General features: G+C 36.0%; 1 protein-coding gene across 1 annotated transcript in view; it reads right to left on the reverse strand.

The window, feature by feature from the left end:
• The window catches only part of DHX15 (DEAH-box helicase 15), a 51,960-nt gene that overhangs the window by 33,676 nt on the left and 5,388 nt on the right, over positions 1–12,896 (reverse strand). Inside the window, exons 2-3 of the mRNA XM_067735649.1 lie at positions 11,811–12,246; positions 8,468–8,661 (exon numbers count right to left, since the gene is read on the reverse strand). Of these exons, the coding sequence (XP_067591750.1) occupies positions 8,468–8,661; positions 11,811–12,246 (630 nt within the window). The remainder of the gene's footprint in view (positions 1–8,467; positions 8,662–11,810; positions 12,247–12,896) is intronic.

The following is a 12,896-nucleotide window of genomic DNA, read 5'->3' on the forward strand; positions in this document are numbered from 1 at the left end:
TTGTCTCAGTATGACCCAAAGAAATTCTTGGTATCTGCTTCAAAGAGTATTTAGTATAAATGACAGGCACTGTTCATTCTGAGTAATTAGACTTACTGCTTCACAAATACTTACACATAACTATATGGAGAGATGAAGAATGAGGATGGAGAGGAATAACAACACATACAGTAGTTAAGAACACATCCTTGTTGCAAGACAAACCTTGATCAAGTCTCTGCTTTCTTACTGGTGTTCAACCTTGAACAAGTTCAACTTCTCTAATACTCCATTTGAAAAATGAGAATATGGTAGCTATTGTTTAAATTAAATAAAACAATGTATATAAAACACCTAACTGCACCAACTGCCTGGCACTTGGTAAGTATTCAATACAGTAGAACTCTACACTACACTCTTAACTAACCTCCACCTAATGAATGAATCCTTGGGAAAACCACCCTTACTCTACAAACATACTGTAGTATAACTACACTTTTGTCCCTGCCAGTTGGGACAACATAATCATATGTGACATGATGATCAACTTTTAGAACAGAAAAGAGAGTTGTACGTATGTATCCTAAGTTGTATGCTCCAGAAAAGCTTGAAAAAGATAAATCACACACACAAAAACTATCAAATGTGTGAGATAACTACAGAAGAGTGAAAAGTGTCTGGAATTCCAGAATTCCAAAAGACTGAACTCTCTTAAATTCCAGAAAACAACACCTGTGTACTTTGCAAGTGTTTGAGGTTTAGATCCCACCTTTAGAACTAGACATTTTACTAAGTAATGGAACTCCAAAGGGCCCATATTCAAGGAAATGGGTTGGTCCTACATTAACAGATTGACGAATGAATGTATGGGTTTTAAGCTAAAATAAAATGTTTAACATTTTCATAAATTTTCTATTTACCACTGTTTTTATTTTATTTTAAATTTTGACTGCGTTGGGTCTTTGTTGGTGCACATGGGCTTTCTCTAGTTGCGGCGAGCAGGGGCTACTCTTCATTGCGGTGCACAGGCTCCTCATTGCAGTGGCTTCTCTTGTTGCAGAGCATGGGCTCTAGGCACGCGGGCTTCAGTAGTTGTGGCTCTCGGGCTCTAGAGCGCAGGTTCAGTAGTTGTGGCGCACAGGCTTAGTTGCTCCACAGCATGTGGTATCTTTCTGGACCAGGGCTTGAACCCGTGTTCCCTGCATTGGCAGGCGGATTCCTAAGCACTGCACCACCAGGGAAGCCCTACCACTGTTTTTAGATTAACCCACTACAATCCAGTCAAGTGACATATGTGTCTCTATTAAAGAAAAGCTACCCATATTAAAATGCCTACACAAACAGGTTTGTGTCTGTTAATTTCTTCAAAGTTATAATGGATCAAGACTTCTGAAAGAGACAATGACTAAAAGAAGTACTTACACACTTTCCTACCACAAAACCTATTTTTGTTTAACGCCCCTATCCGTAGAATAATTTTTTAATGACAATAGTAAGGAACAGAAAAATAACAAAGCTAAAATAGTTTGCATTTATCAGGAATAATATTCAGAAGATAGAACTACATAGAGTACAGTGATTTTATAAAATATTGTTCTTTTCACCAGCCATTTAAAAAAGCAAGACATTTTGTTGTTCAATATTAAGATCTCCTAAAGGACAGCTCACATACAATCCACTAAAGCACAATCTAATTTTACTGTGTAGAAAAATAAAGGTGGGAGCATCCAATCTGATTCCACAGACATCACATTAGCAAATAATGGTGGTTAAGAATGAAATAATGACTGAGTTTTTTCTTTCAATGTCCAATATTTGTTTAATAATCTATTAAGTTGTTAGAACATAAATACTTATTAGGTTCTTAGAACCAAACTACTAAATAAACAAGAATTCTGAGTTATTTCTTTAGGCCTAGGGTGTCATGAAAAAACTCCTGACATTAAGCATGCTGCAAATCAAAGCAGCATGGGAACTTCTACTCTACTTAAAATCTAGCTTATCTACCTAGTTAATTTGCCCATTTAAGTCTCTCCATCCTTCTCAGCTCAGATGAAATACCACCTCTTCTGTGAAATCATCTACACAATTCATGTGACATTCAAACTACCTTCTTAATTGCTTCATAGCTTACCTCCCCAACCAAGTCAGAAAAGAGCCAGCAACACTAGCTCGGTTCCTTTATATACATAATGATCCTTTCACTGGTAAAGGGATAAAGATTTATATAGGCTCACGTTCAGTCTGACATATTCTTAGCAAAAGCATTACCCAGTATGAGCAACACTAATCTTACTATAACCACCACACTATATTTAGCATGATATCAGTTACAATGAGAACAAATCACTATTAAATGTAAACAGTCACATGGAAAGGTACTATACAGTACTTGGAATAATTTGCAATCTACAATGTTTTAATGCAATTCTAATATCAAAAAAATGGACAGGGACTCCCCTGGTGGTCCAGTGGTTAAGAATCCACCTTCCAATGCAGGAGACATGGGTTCAATCCCTGGTCGGGGAACTAAGATCCCACATGCCGCCGCAGGGCAACTAAGCCCGCCCGCCACAACTTCTGAGCCCTCTCGCACTAGAGCCCACACACGAGAGAGCCCACGTGCCAAAACTGAGCCCTCGCACGGCAATCAGAGAGAAGCTTGCGCGATGCAACAAAAGATCCCACGTGCCCCAAACTAAGACCCGACGCAGCCAAATTAATTAATTACTTATTTTAAAAACGGACCAAAAAAGCCAAACAGAAAACATCAAATCACACTTATCAAGTATATATAGCCTCATAGTTATTAACTGAAATGCTGAAGATCAGCAGCCAAAGAATACAGCTTTATTTTGGCAAACAGCCAAAATACATTTGGTATGTGTTTCAGAGTTAAGGATCTCATCAAGCAAAAGAAATTAATAGAAAAATAAGGAAACTAAATCATTTTTTTCAAAATATACTGCATGCAAATTTTCATAACTTTTGAAGGAAATGTTCTCCCATCTTCACAACAGAATTTACAAAGCTAGGATCAATGTGTAGGTTCTACTTAGTGTTTTCTTTTAATTTATTTGGCTGCGCCAGGTCTTAGTTGCAGTATGCAGGATCTTCAGTTGCAACATGCGGATCTAGTTCCCTGACCAGGGATTGAACCCGTGCCCCCTACACTGGGAGTACGAAGTCTTAACCACTGGGCCACCAGGGAAACCCCCTACTTGGTGTTTTTAAAGATGTTGGCACTGTAAACAAAAGAGACTTCTATAATCCCTTGTGAGTGCCTAAGTATAAACACAAGCATCAAATGTAATACTATATGCAGACGTTTAGGAAATCAAGTTAGCTTTCTATGAATTAACAAAAGCCAACAGAATTTCAATTCTAAGGTGACAACAGTGATTTTTTTAGTCTCTATGACAGGAACTGCTTAAGTGGTAAATAGCCACATTTACTCTTTATTCCCACCCCTTTCTAAAGATCCACTAAAACCGCCTTTCCCTAACTTCAGTGCTACACTTGAATTAGAACAAAGCCTACCATATAACAGATGTTCAATAAAGTAGTTTATAATTGATGTTTGTATAATTAATGACCTCTAATGACCAGATATCTGTTTCCACATCTTACCTTCAGTCCTAAAAGAATATTTGGATTCATTGATTAATTTCATATTGACAAGTAACGTTTAATTCAAGCTAAAACTCCCAAATTGTAATTCAATTGTTGTATTAAAAGGAACTTTATTAAATTGGTTTTATAAGTCCATTTTAAATTAACCAGGTTAACTGGTTAATAAGATCCAATAATTTCTCAAACTGGAAATCTTCCACCACTATCAGCAGCAGCAAGAGTAGAAATGTTGACTTAGCACTTGCTGGGTAACAGGAATTACTCCATGGGCTACACACAAATTACACATGTGATCTGAGAACAACCCTAAGATGTAGTTGTTATTATCAGCTCCATCTTCTGAAAAAAGCAATAAGCTCAGGGGAGATTAATTACGTGGCCAATATCACACCTAATAAGTGGCAGAGCTAGGACACAACTCAGGCACTGCAATCCTAGAGTCTGTGCTCTACAATCTCTTTCCTTTTGACTCTCTTCTCAAGTCAACTTTTCAGAACAAGACTGTCTTGTTGGAAACCCACTCTGGAATCTCTAAGTAGTCCTTATAAAGCTGGTGCTTCGAACTGTTGTTTCCAGGGGTCCCAAAGAATTTGCTATGGCAATGTCTGATAAATCCTCCCCAAGGGTCAACCTTAGATACTCTATTTTACTGGGTTCTTATATTTGTTAAATATTTTTGGATTCTCTTTCATCTTCTTGCCTAGACTGTCTTTTGGAGATTAAAAAATTCTGCAAGTTTCCGATCCATGTTCCATGGAAAAGCACTTCCTTGGCTGGTTTGCTCAAAACTTCTCTCCCTCAAGTTTTACGAAGGGCTTACCACACCTTAAAACCCAAGGCTTTATTTCTCCCTGTCACTTAATTAAATTTCAGCTATGTCCTGTCTTTTAACTTTCCTTGATTTTCTAGCATCTTGTCCTGAAGTTATATAAAAGATAAACATCTCAGGATAGTGCACAGTCATACAGAGCTAAAAGCATGTGTCCTCCAATAAAGAGCTGCAACACTTTCTGCTTCATCAACATTATCCTGGGTTGAGTTCTTAGTCTTGTGACATCCCAAAATTGAAATGAATCTGATACCCAAAAGCAAAAGATTCAGAATAAAAGGCAAATTATGTACATAAAATCACTATACCTTCTCCACCAAGACAAGTTTAAACAAATCAGGGAAAATGTCTTTCCATGAAAATTCTACCCTTTCCATGATTATATTTAAGATTCACCCTTAGTCTACATTGTAGTGACAAATTTTCACACTCCTCTGCTGCCCCTTCCGTGTCCTCAGAATTTTTTTTTTTTAAAGGATTCATGCACAAGACATGTCTACAGATACAGACACAAACTCTCTTCCCAAAGGGTTTATGTTCCAATTAGGTAAGGAAAAAAACAAAAAAAAACCAATCTCTGATCATCCATACTGTCTACAAACCAGTCCTGAAATATCTCAAAAGCCATCTGCCATGGAAATGCTGATTCACACAAATGAGTTGGATACTTTAAATAATATGCAGACTACAGTGCCTTCAAGCAAAAAGTACGATTTTTTCCCCCTTCAGAAAATAAGTTTTTAAAAATGATGTTCCATGTGCCTAGAAAGATCTGCTTCTCTGTACCCCAATCCCTACTCCTGGCAAACCATTACTTTTAGTTCAGTCCTTGACTTAAAATTCTGCCTTCTCTTTTCTAGTCTCAACTGAATTCTCAAATGATGCTTTCCTATACACTCCAAAATTCTCTTTCAGAGCCTAATCATAATTTTAGATTTTATATTTACTTTTTTATTTGCTTTACGTAGACAGGAACCAGATTTACTACTATACCTAGCACTGCCCAACACACAGAAGGTACTCAATTATTAACTGACTGAATTAATAAGCATTACTGGATTCCCTCAATATCACAATCTCTCAGTAATTTGGCAGTTTGAGGAAAAAAAAACAGAAAGGAAGCATACCACCTAAAATAACAGCGAAATTAGCTACTAAATTAATAACTTAAATATTATGATGTCTTCCCGAAAGTTCAAGACTACTAAACTGCTCTATTCCCTTAAAAGTTAACAGCTCCTTCACAAAGAATGAACAATGGATTTCTTAAAATTTGTTACAAGTCCAACTACGAAGTGTTTAAAATCCTGTGCAAAACTGTTATCAACCTCTTCCTAATATTAAAATGAATTAAGATATTTTTCACTGACTCATCACAAATTTGGCAACTTAATCTTTCTGACTATTCTGGTCTTCTTATTGCTACCTCATGAGGTACCTCTCCCACTAATGTGCATTCCAAGATGGCCAAAGGAACATAAATATACTGCAAAAGAAATACTTTAGGGAGGGGAAAAAAAAAAAAAGATGGGAGCAGGCAAACACACAACAAACAAAATATAAAAACATTTATCAGTGGTGGTTTTGAAAAGTAACTTGTCTACTGGGACTGGATAGCTATTTATGGCTAGTCTAACATACTGTGCACTAATTTACACTAGATCCAATCCTCTAAAATAGCATAATATTAGACCTAGAACCTAGACATATATGTGTCCCAAACACTGAAGAAACTATCTTTGGACCATTAATCTGTATAAAGATGATTTAAAGATATAATTAGGCTAAAGTACTCTCAAACTTATTTAATTAGTAAACACGTATTTGTTCAGTATACACAACGAATGAGGAAGGGCATGGTTAAATTCTCAGCTCCTAAGACAGAATCTTTGTAAGTTAGTCCTCTTTACCATCCTTCTATGGGTGAAAATTAAAGGCTTCTTCTGGCTACACAGTAGATACATAAGCATTTTATATCCATATATGAAAATAGTTTATGGAGGGTACTGATAGTTGTCTGATGTATTCACTCTTCCTACCCAATTAACTATGTAACCGATCCTCGTTAAGTTAAAGCTTTAAATGTTTTGAACACTGGGTTCTCAAGAAATGAGTTGATAGATGACTATACAAAATACATACAGGGATTCGTAAGACACTGCACTTAATGAAGCACTTCCATTAGTTAAAACTACCACTAACCCTGTACTACTAGGATTTGATATCACTTAAAGATAATACCAAGTCAGCTTCTAGCTCTTCAGAAGATTCTAGAAGAAATTCCAATAAGCTTACCCTGTCAAGAATTAAAGTTTTTTAAATTTTATTATAGCCTCCGGAAACCATTCCATTAAAAAAATATCACAATGCCAAAGATACTTTCATTTTGAGCTATCATATGTTACTTGTCACTCCCTATTAACTGAACCAAAATCTTTCACAAGCATACACCTTTTAAAAGCCTACCACTTCCTACTACAAACATACACAACACACCTTCTGTCCCAACACTGCATGTAACTTTCTCATCTCCGAATTTCCAAATTCTGTTCCCCTGCTCAACTGTGGCTTTAAAAAAAAAAATTCAATGCATACTGAATCAAATTTTAGAATATTATTCCTCCTAAAGGTGAGTAAAATCTGCCTTTTATTATCCTCAATTGCTTGACATTATCTAATCTTAAATAAAAAAATCATAAGTTAAGATTTTGCTTATGTAGTGTTTTTGTCAATTATATTGTAATTACAACCAACCAATAATGTGATTACACTAAAAAGATTTATTCAATGAAGATTAAGGTTTAAGCCAAAAACATGTCTCATAAAGTCATAAAGACAAGCTGAAGTAAACACCTAAGTTCAATTGCTATTAAAAATGAAACAATCTGAAGTTCTAATAAAACACTATATCAAAGAAACTAAGAAATTGAAATGAAATTTGAGGGTAACAATGTTCTGATTATGGAAAAATTTTAAGTTGTGATATCACAGTTACATTTCAAGAAATCTTATCTTCGAGAGATGCATTGAAATATTTAGATGAAAGTGTATGATGCCTAGGATTTACTTCAAATTATATGGGACATATAAAAGGTTGAGATATGGATGAAATAAGATTGGCCAAGTTTGAAGATGCAAGACAAATAAACATGAGTTCATTACAGTATTATTCTACTTTTACATACATTTGAAGTTTTCTGTAAAATATATAGTTTCCCCCATAACACAGTATGTACCTCTGCCATCAAAGACTCATGTCACTGTCCATGTAACATTTTATTCCCAATTGTCTTTCAAAAACAACCTGAGGGAGAAGATTGTATCATGACAAGGAAACTGTTTTTAACAAATGATTGAAATGTCATACATACACAGAATAAACAAATTTTAAAAAGGGGAAGATTTTCAAAAGCATTACCATCAGGCAACAAACATCACTACTTACGCAGAATGGAAGTGTTAAGACGAAGATAAAAAACTAGGGAAATTAAAGAAAATGTTAGAAAAAAGATCAGTATGGTTGTCAATCATGTGCACCATGGTATAATGAAGAGGAACGAGGTCTTTGAGGAGACTCCAAGAGTATATCACAAGACAAAAGATTCCTCCTTTTAGCTCATAACATATGCATGGTAATAGCTGTACAGTTAACATTAAAAGCTCTCTCACCCAAATAAATCATACCCCTTCCCACACATCATTTGTTCTAAAAGTAACTGTCCTTTACTAAATATATCATTTTACTTTTCTATCATATTTAAATGATACAACATTTCACCTAAGATATTGCACCAAGTAACTAAAAAATCTGACCTTTGAACTTCAATGACCACTGAATAGCTATACATATATTACTACCAAGAAAAAGAATCCATATTAAAAAGTCATCTAGTAAGCATAAGAAGGTCTAATCTGGATTATTCTAAAGTCAGATGGCTTGAGACTCCACTAGCAAAGTCCCCTATCTAGTGGCAGAAAATAAAAACAGAGGGGAAAAAAGTGTTCATTTTTAAAGATAATACTTACTTAAGAATGGTTTTTGCACTACTGCAGTCTTCAAATCGAATGGAGTAACCAACTTCCTGGCCCAACATCACATCCATTTCATCAGCAACTCTCTGGGCCACACTCATTGCAGCCACTCTCCTGGGTTGGGTACAGGCAACTCCTCTTTTGGGTCCCGGTAATGATCGCATGTACTCCACACACCACTGTGGAATCTATCAAATAATTTCACATTTAAATTAATTCTACTCTGCCTGTGCATCAGGTATATTTAACATGAAGTGTTTTATCTCATTCTAATAATTTAAAACAAAATTCAATTTAGGCACACCACAAATTATTACTTATGACTTATAATAGCATGAGCTCTCCAAGCCAAGGAAGGGTCATGTGTAACACTGATATGTCATAACTGTACTCCTCAGTGAGCTAGGTCCACTGAGGCTTTGCTGAACATGCTCTATGGTGTCAGTGTTCCACCACCAAGCATTTCTCTCTGCACTGGAAAAATTCCAACTTATGAAAATTCTACTTCATAACAAATGTTAGTTCCCAAAAATATTCTAAGAAACTGTAACTTAAATTCCTATACAATTTAAGTTACAAATTCAGCTCATACTTGGTAAGCCAGCAGAATCTAACTCCTATCCTTCTCCCCTCAGAAGTAGGCACAATGGAAACACCTTAGGTACATCTTAAAAGTTAATTTTAGTTAACTATCAAACTCAAATTCAATAGGACCTATAGAAGCAGCAACAGCACTTCCCTGAAGGAGGGAAATGAAGGGTAAACAAGGAAAAAAAAAGACCAACAAGCATAAGTAGTTGGTTGTTGCCATGATGACACTGCATTTCCTAGCTGTTCCATTATCAATAGAAACTAAGATATTTGATAATTTAATGGTTCTTCTCTACTCACTTACCTGTGAAAGAACCATGGGAAAAATCTAAGTGCTTACTACATTAAATTGGAATCCACTCCTACAAGAAGGACATGATGGATCTCCATCAAAGCCTCCAAAAGCCTAACAGATTTTAATGCTACAGGAAACGTGGCATTTTTTTGGTATAGGATTTGTACAGTGATATTTGAAGAACACTAGTTGTACTATTACTACTTTTTTTTTTTTTTTTTTTGTGGTACACGGGCCTCTCACTGTTGTGGCCTCTCCCGTTGAGAAGCACAGGCTCCGGACGCGCAGGCTCAGCAGCCATGGCTCACGGGCCCAGCTGCTCCGCGGCATGTGGGATCTTCCCGGACCGGGGCACGAACCCGTGTCCCCCGCGTTGGCAGGCGGACTCTCAACCACTGCGCCACCAGGAAAGCCCTATTACTACATTTTAGTTAGATTCCTTCTGCAATTTTGTTTGGAGAATTTCACTTTCTGATAGGCACAAAAAGATAACCAAAAATGGCTAATTATTCTTAATGGTTTTGAGTCAAAGTTTAATAGGAGTATGTGGAAAAAGCATTTGCATGAAATTCACTATTTACAGTTGTTTCCCTTTGAATACCCCAAATCCCTGCAATCCTAGGTATCCATGTACCTTAAGTATTAAAAAAAAAAAAAATACTAATCCAAAAAATCACAAATCTTGTTTTGCGTTCACCTGCCCTTCTTCTCCACTAACTGCTACTAAATAAACTCATCTCTGAAATAAGGTTAATCATATAAGACCACAGAAGAGCAGTATGAAATAAATATAACTTTGGCTATGAGACAAAGGGACAGAGTTTTAAATACTGAACCCACCTATATCTACAGTGTAACCTAGGGCAACCCACTAAACCTCTCATAAATCAAAGCCTCATTTTGCTCATCTGTAAAATGGTGATTAACAACTTCCTTGCATGGCTGTTGAAAAACTTAAATGAGATAATACAAACTACATAGTGCCTGGCTTTACCCAATTGCTGACTAAATGGGTGCTATTAATACTACACAAACTAGATAAACCAGTTGAAATAATTATTAAAAATATAATATTAATAAGCTTAGAGTTATATCTTTTCATGTATTCTTTAAATTTCCATAAGGTGATAAAAATAAACCAACAGTTTTAGCTTCTAACATCAGCATTACATTTCCTCCGTTTAAAAAGAAAAACCATACTTAGGCTCAGTCTTATATTATATAACAAAAGCCTCCAATCTGGGTTGCTATTGTAGCCTTCAAAATGTCTCCATGAAATACTCAAATTGACAGACTTGTGGCATTGTGTAACTTAAATTATACACATACAGGATAACCTGTACATGTAGTATGCTCAAATCTAAACATGTTCACAGGTACATAAACATGGAAAATCAGGCCCGTAGGAAACACAGCAATTATTTCTGCGTGATAAGTAATTATTAAATTCATTTCAACACTTTCCTGAATTTTCCAAATTTTCTACAATAGCCAGGGGCTGCTATTTTTGTAAAATCTAAGAAATTTTCTGATGGATCAGGCTCAAGCATCTGAAAATGAAAATATGTTTACCTCGCTCATAGCAAGAAAATGCAAATTAAAAATTACACTGAAATACCATTTTTCTCCTGTCAGATTTGCAAAAGTTCAAGTTCAGTAGTACACTCTAGTGGTTTCCCACATATGCTCTCATACATACTCACGGAACGGTAAACTGATACGTTCCCTATAGAAGGCTATTTGGCTGTACGTTCCACAACTATAATCCATCTTCTGACCCAATAATTTCTACTTCTGAGAATTTATCCTAAAGATATACTTGCCCATGAAAAACAACCATGAGAAGCAGCCTAAATGTCTATAACATGGGCCTAGTAAATAATGGTTCATCCATGTTTGAAAAATATCCTAAATATATTTCTAATACAACACTAACATGTGTGTTTAGTTCAGGGGTGGGGAGGACGGGGACACTATTGGATGGAGGTCACAAGTAAAAAGACTTCACTTAGCTCTTCTATTTTTTTTTTTAAAGAATAGATAATATTCACATAGTTCAAAACAATTATAAAAACAAAGAAATGAAAATGACAAAAACAAAACCACTCCAATGGTTCAGCTCTCTCCACCCAAGCACTGGAAAACAAACCTTGTGCCTCCAAATATGTACCACCCCAGATTCAAAGTGGGTGGGAGAGTATCACTGCCATAATTTACATAATAAAACTGGAAAAAAACAGCACCGCTGTTTTTCCAAAGAGACTCAGGAAAACAGGTACTCCCTACAGGATTCCAACTCCATAAGTCACTAAAAGTTGCTAAACATAAAAGCAGCTATGCTTCAAAAAGTTCTGACAGACAGCCAATGAGAATAACCACCAGAACCAAATACGCAACATTTAGTAAACATAAACATTAATGAAGTACGTACTGTGGTATTCAATAACTCACCTGTGTTGTTTTACCAGACCCAGTCTCACCAACAAGTACAAAGGATTGATGTCTAACCAGAATATCTGTAAACCTATCCTTGTACTCCCAAACAGGGAGCTGAAGCCGTTTCTTCAGAATATCATAGTATCGAGGCGTATGGGGTAAGTTGGTAAATGGATTAATGCACTGTGGAAGTGATGTGTGTCCTGCATGTCCGGTGTGTGTAGAATGAGCAGAATGTGTTGAATGTGCTGAATGTGCCGAGTGGGTTGAGTGAGCTGAATGGGAAGCTTTTAAAGGTGGTAATCCAGCACTGATAAGCATAGCATTCGTGGAAGCTCGCAATTCTTTCTCCTTTTCTTTCTCCCTCTCCCGCTCTCTATCTCCTCTATCTCGTTCTCGTTCCCGATCTTTAGACCGATCTTCACGATCACGGTCACGATCTCGATCCTTCCTAAAAAAAAAAAAATTTATAACTCAGATTCCAAATTTTATGCAAAATCTTCATAGCGGCGTTATAGTCACAAGAAAGTAAAATGTCCAACAACCAAATAAACTGATATAAAACTCGAAGTATCAGAAACAATGAAAAAGAACTTGTAATCAAGGATCCTCCATGCCTTATCCATAAACATCTTTCCCTTCCTTAATGATGCTTCAAATTCTATTAAGGAACAGTCTCTTTCCACCTTTAGCCATTCTGTATGTAAAATCCTTTCCTTCTTAGAAATTAAAAACTGAGGGCAGTGTGGGAAAAAGGTAGGGACAAATTAGGCAAAAAGAGAATGGCATCAGAGTCTTTCCCAGATTCTCCTTCAGGTTACATGAAAAGGTATTTTCACACTGAAAGTATGTTCAAAATTTAGCAAGAACTAAGTCTTTTATTGCTTCTGGCCTCAAAGACAATTCCACCTCACATTACAGTAATACAAACAAAATTCAGCACAAAATTCCGAGTTAAAGAATTAGCAAGTTTATTTTCCTAAGTTAACGCTTTCCAAATTTTGTTCAAAATGCATATATTGCTCTATAAGGAAAACTAAAACTTTTTATTCTTGTTTTCATTGTTTACTCTTGCATGTATCCTTAACAGCAATAGTAAAA

The sequence above is a fragment of the Pseudorca crassidens genome, chromosome 4 (genome assembly GCF_039906515.1).
Source record: "Pseudorca crassidens isolate mPseCra1 chromosome 4, mPseCra1.hap1, whole genome shotgun sequence".
Taxonomy (NCBI): Eukaryota; Metazoa; Chordata; class Mammalia; order Artiodactyla; family Delphinidae; genus Pseudorca; species Pseudorca crassidens.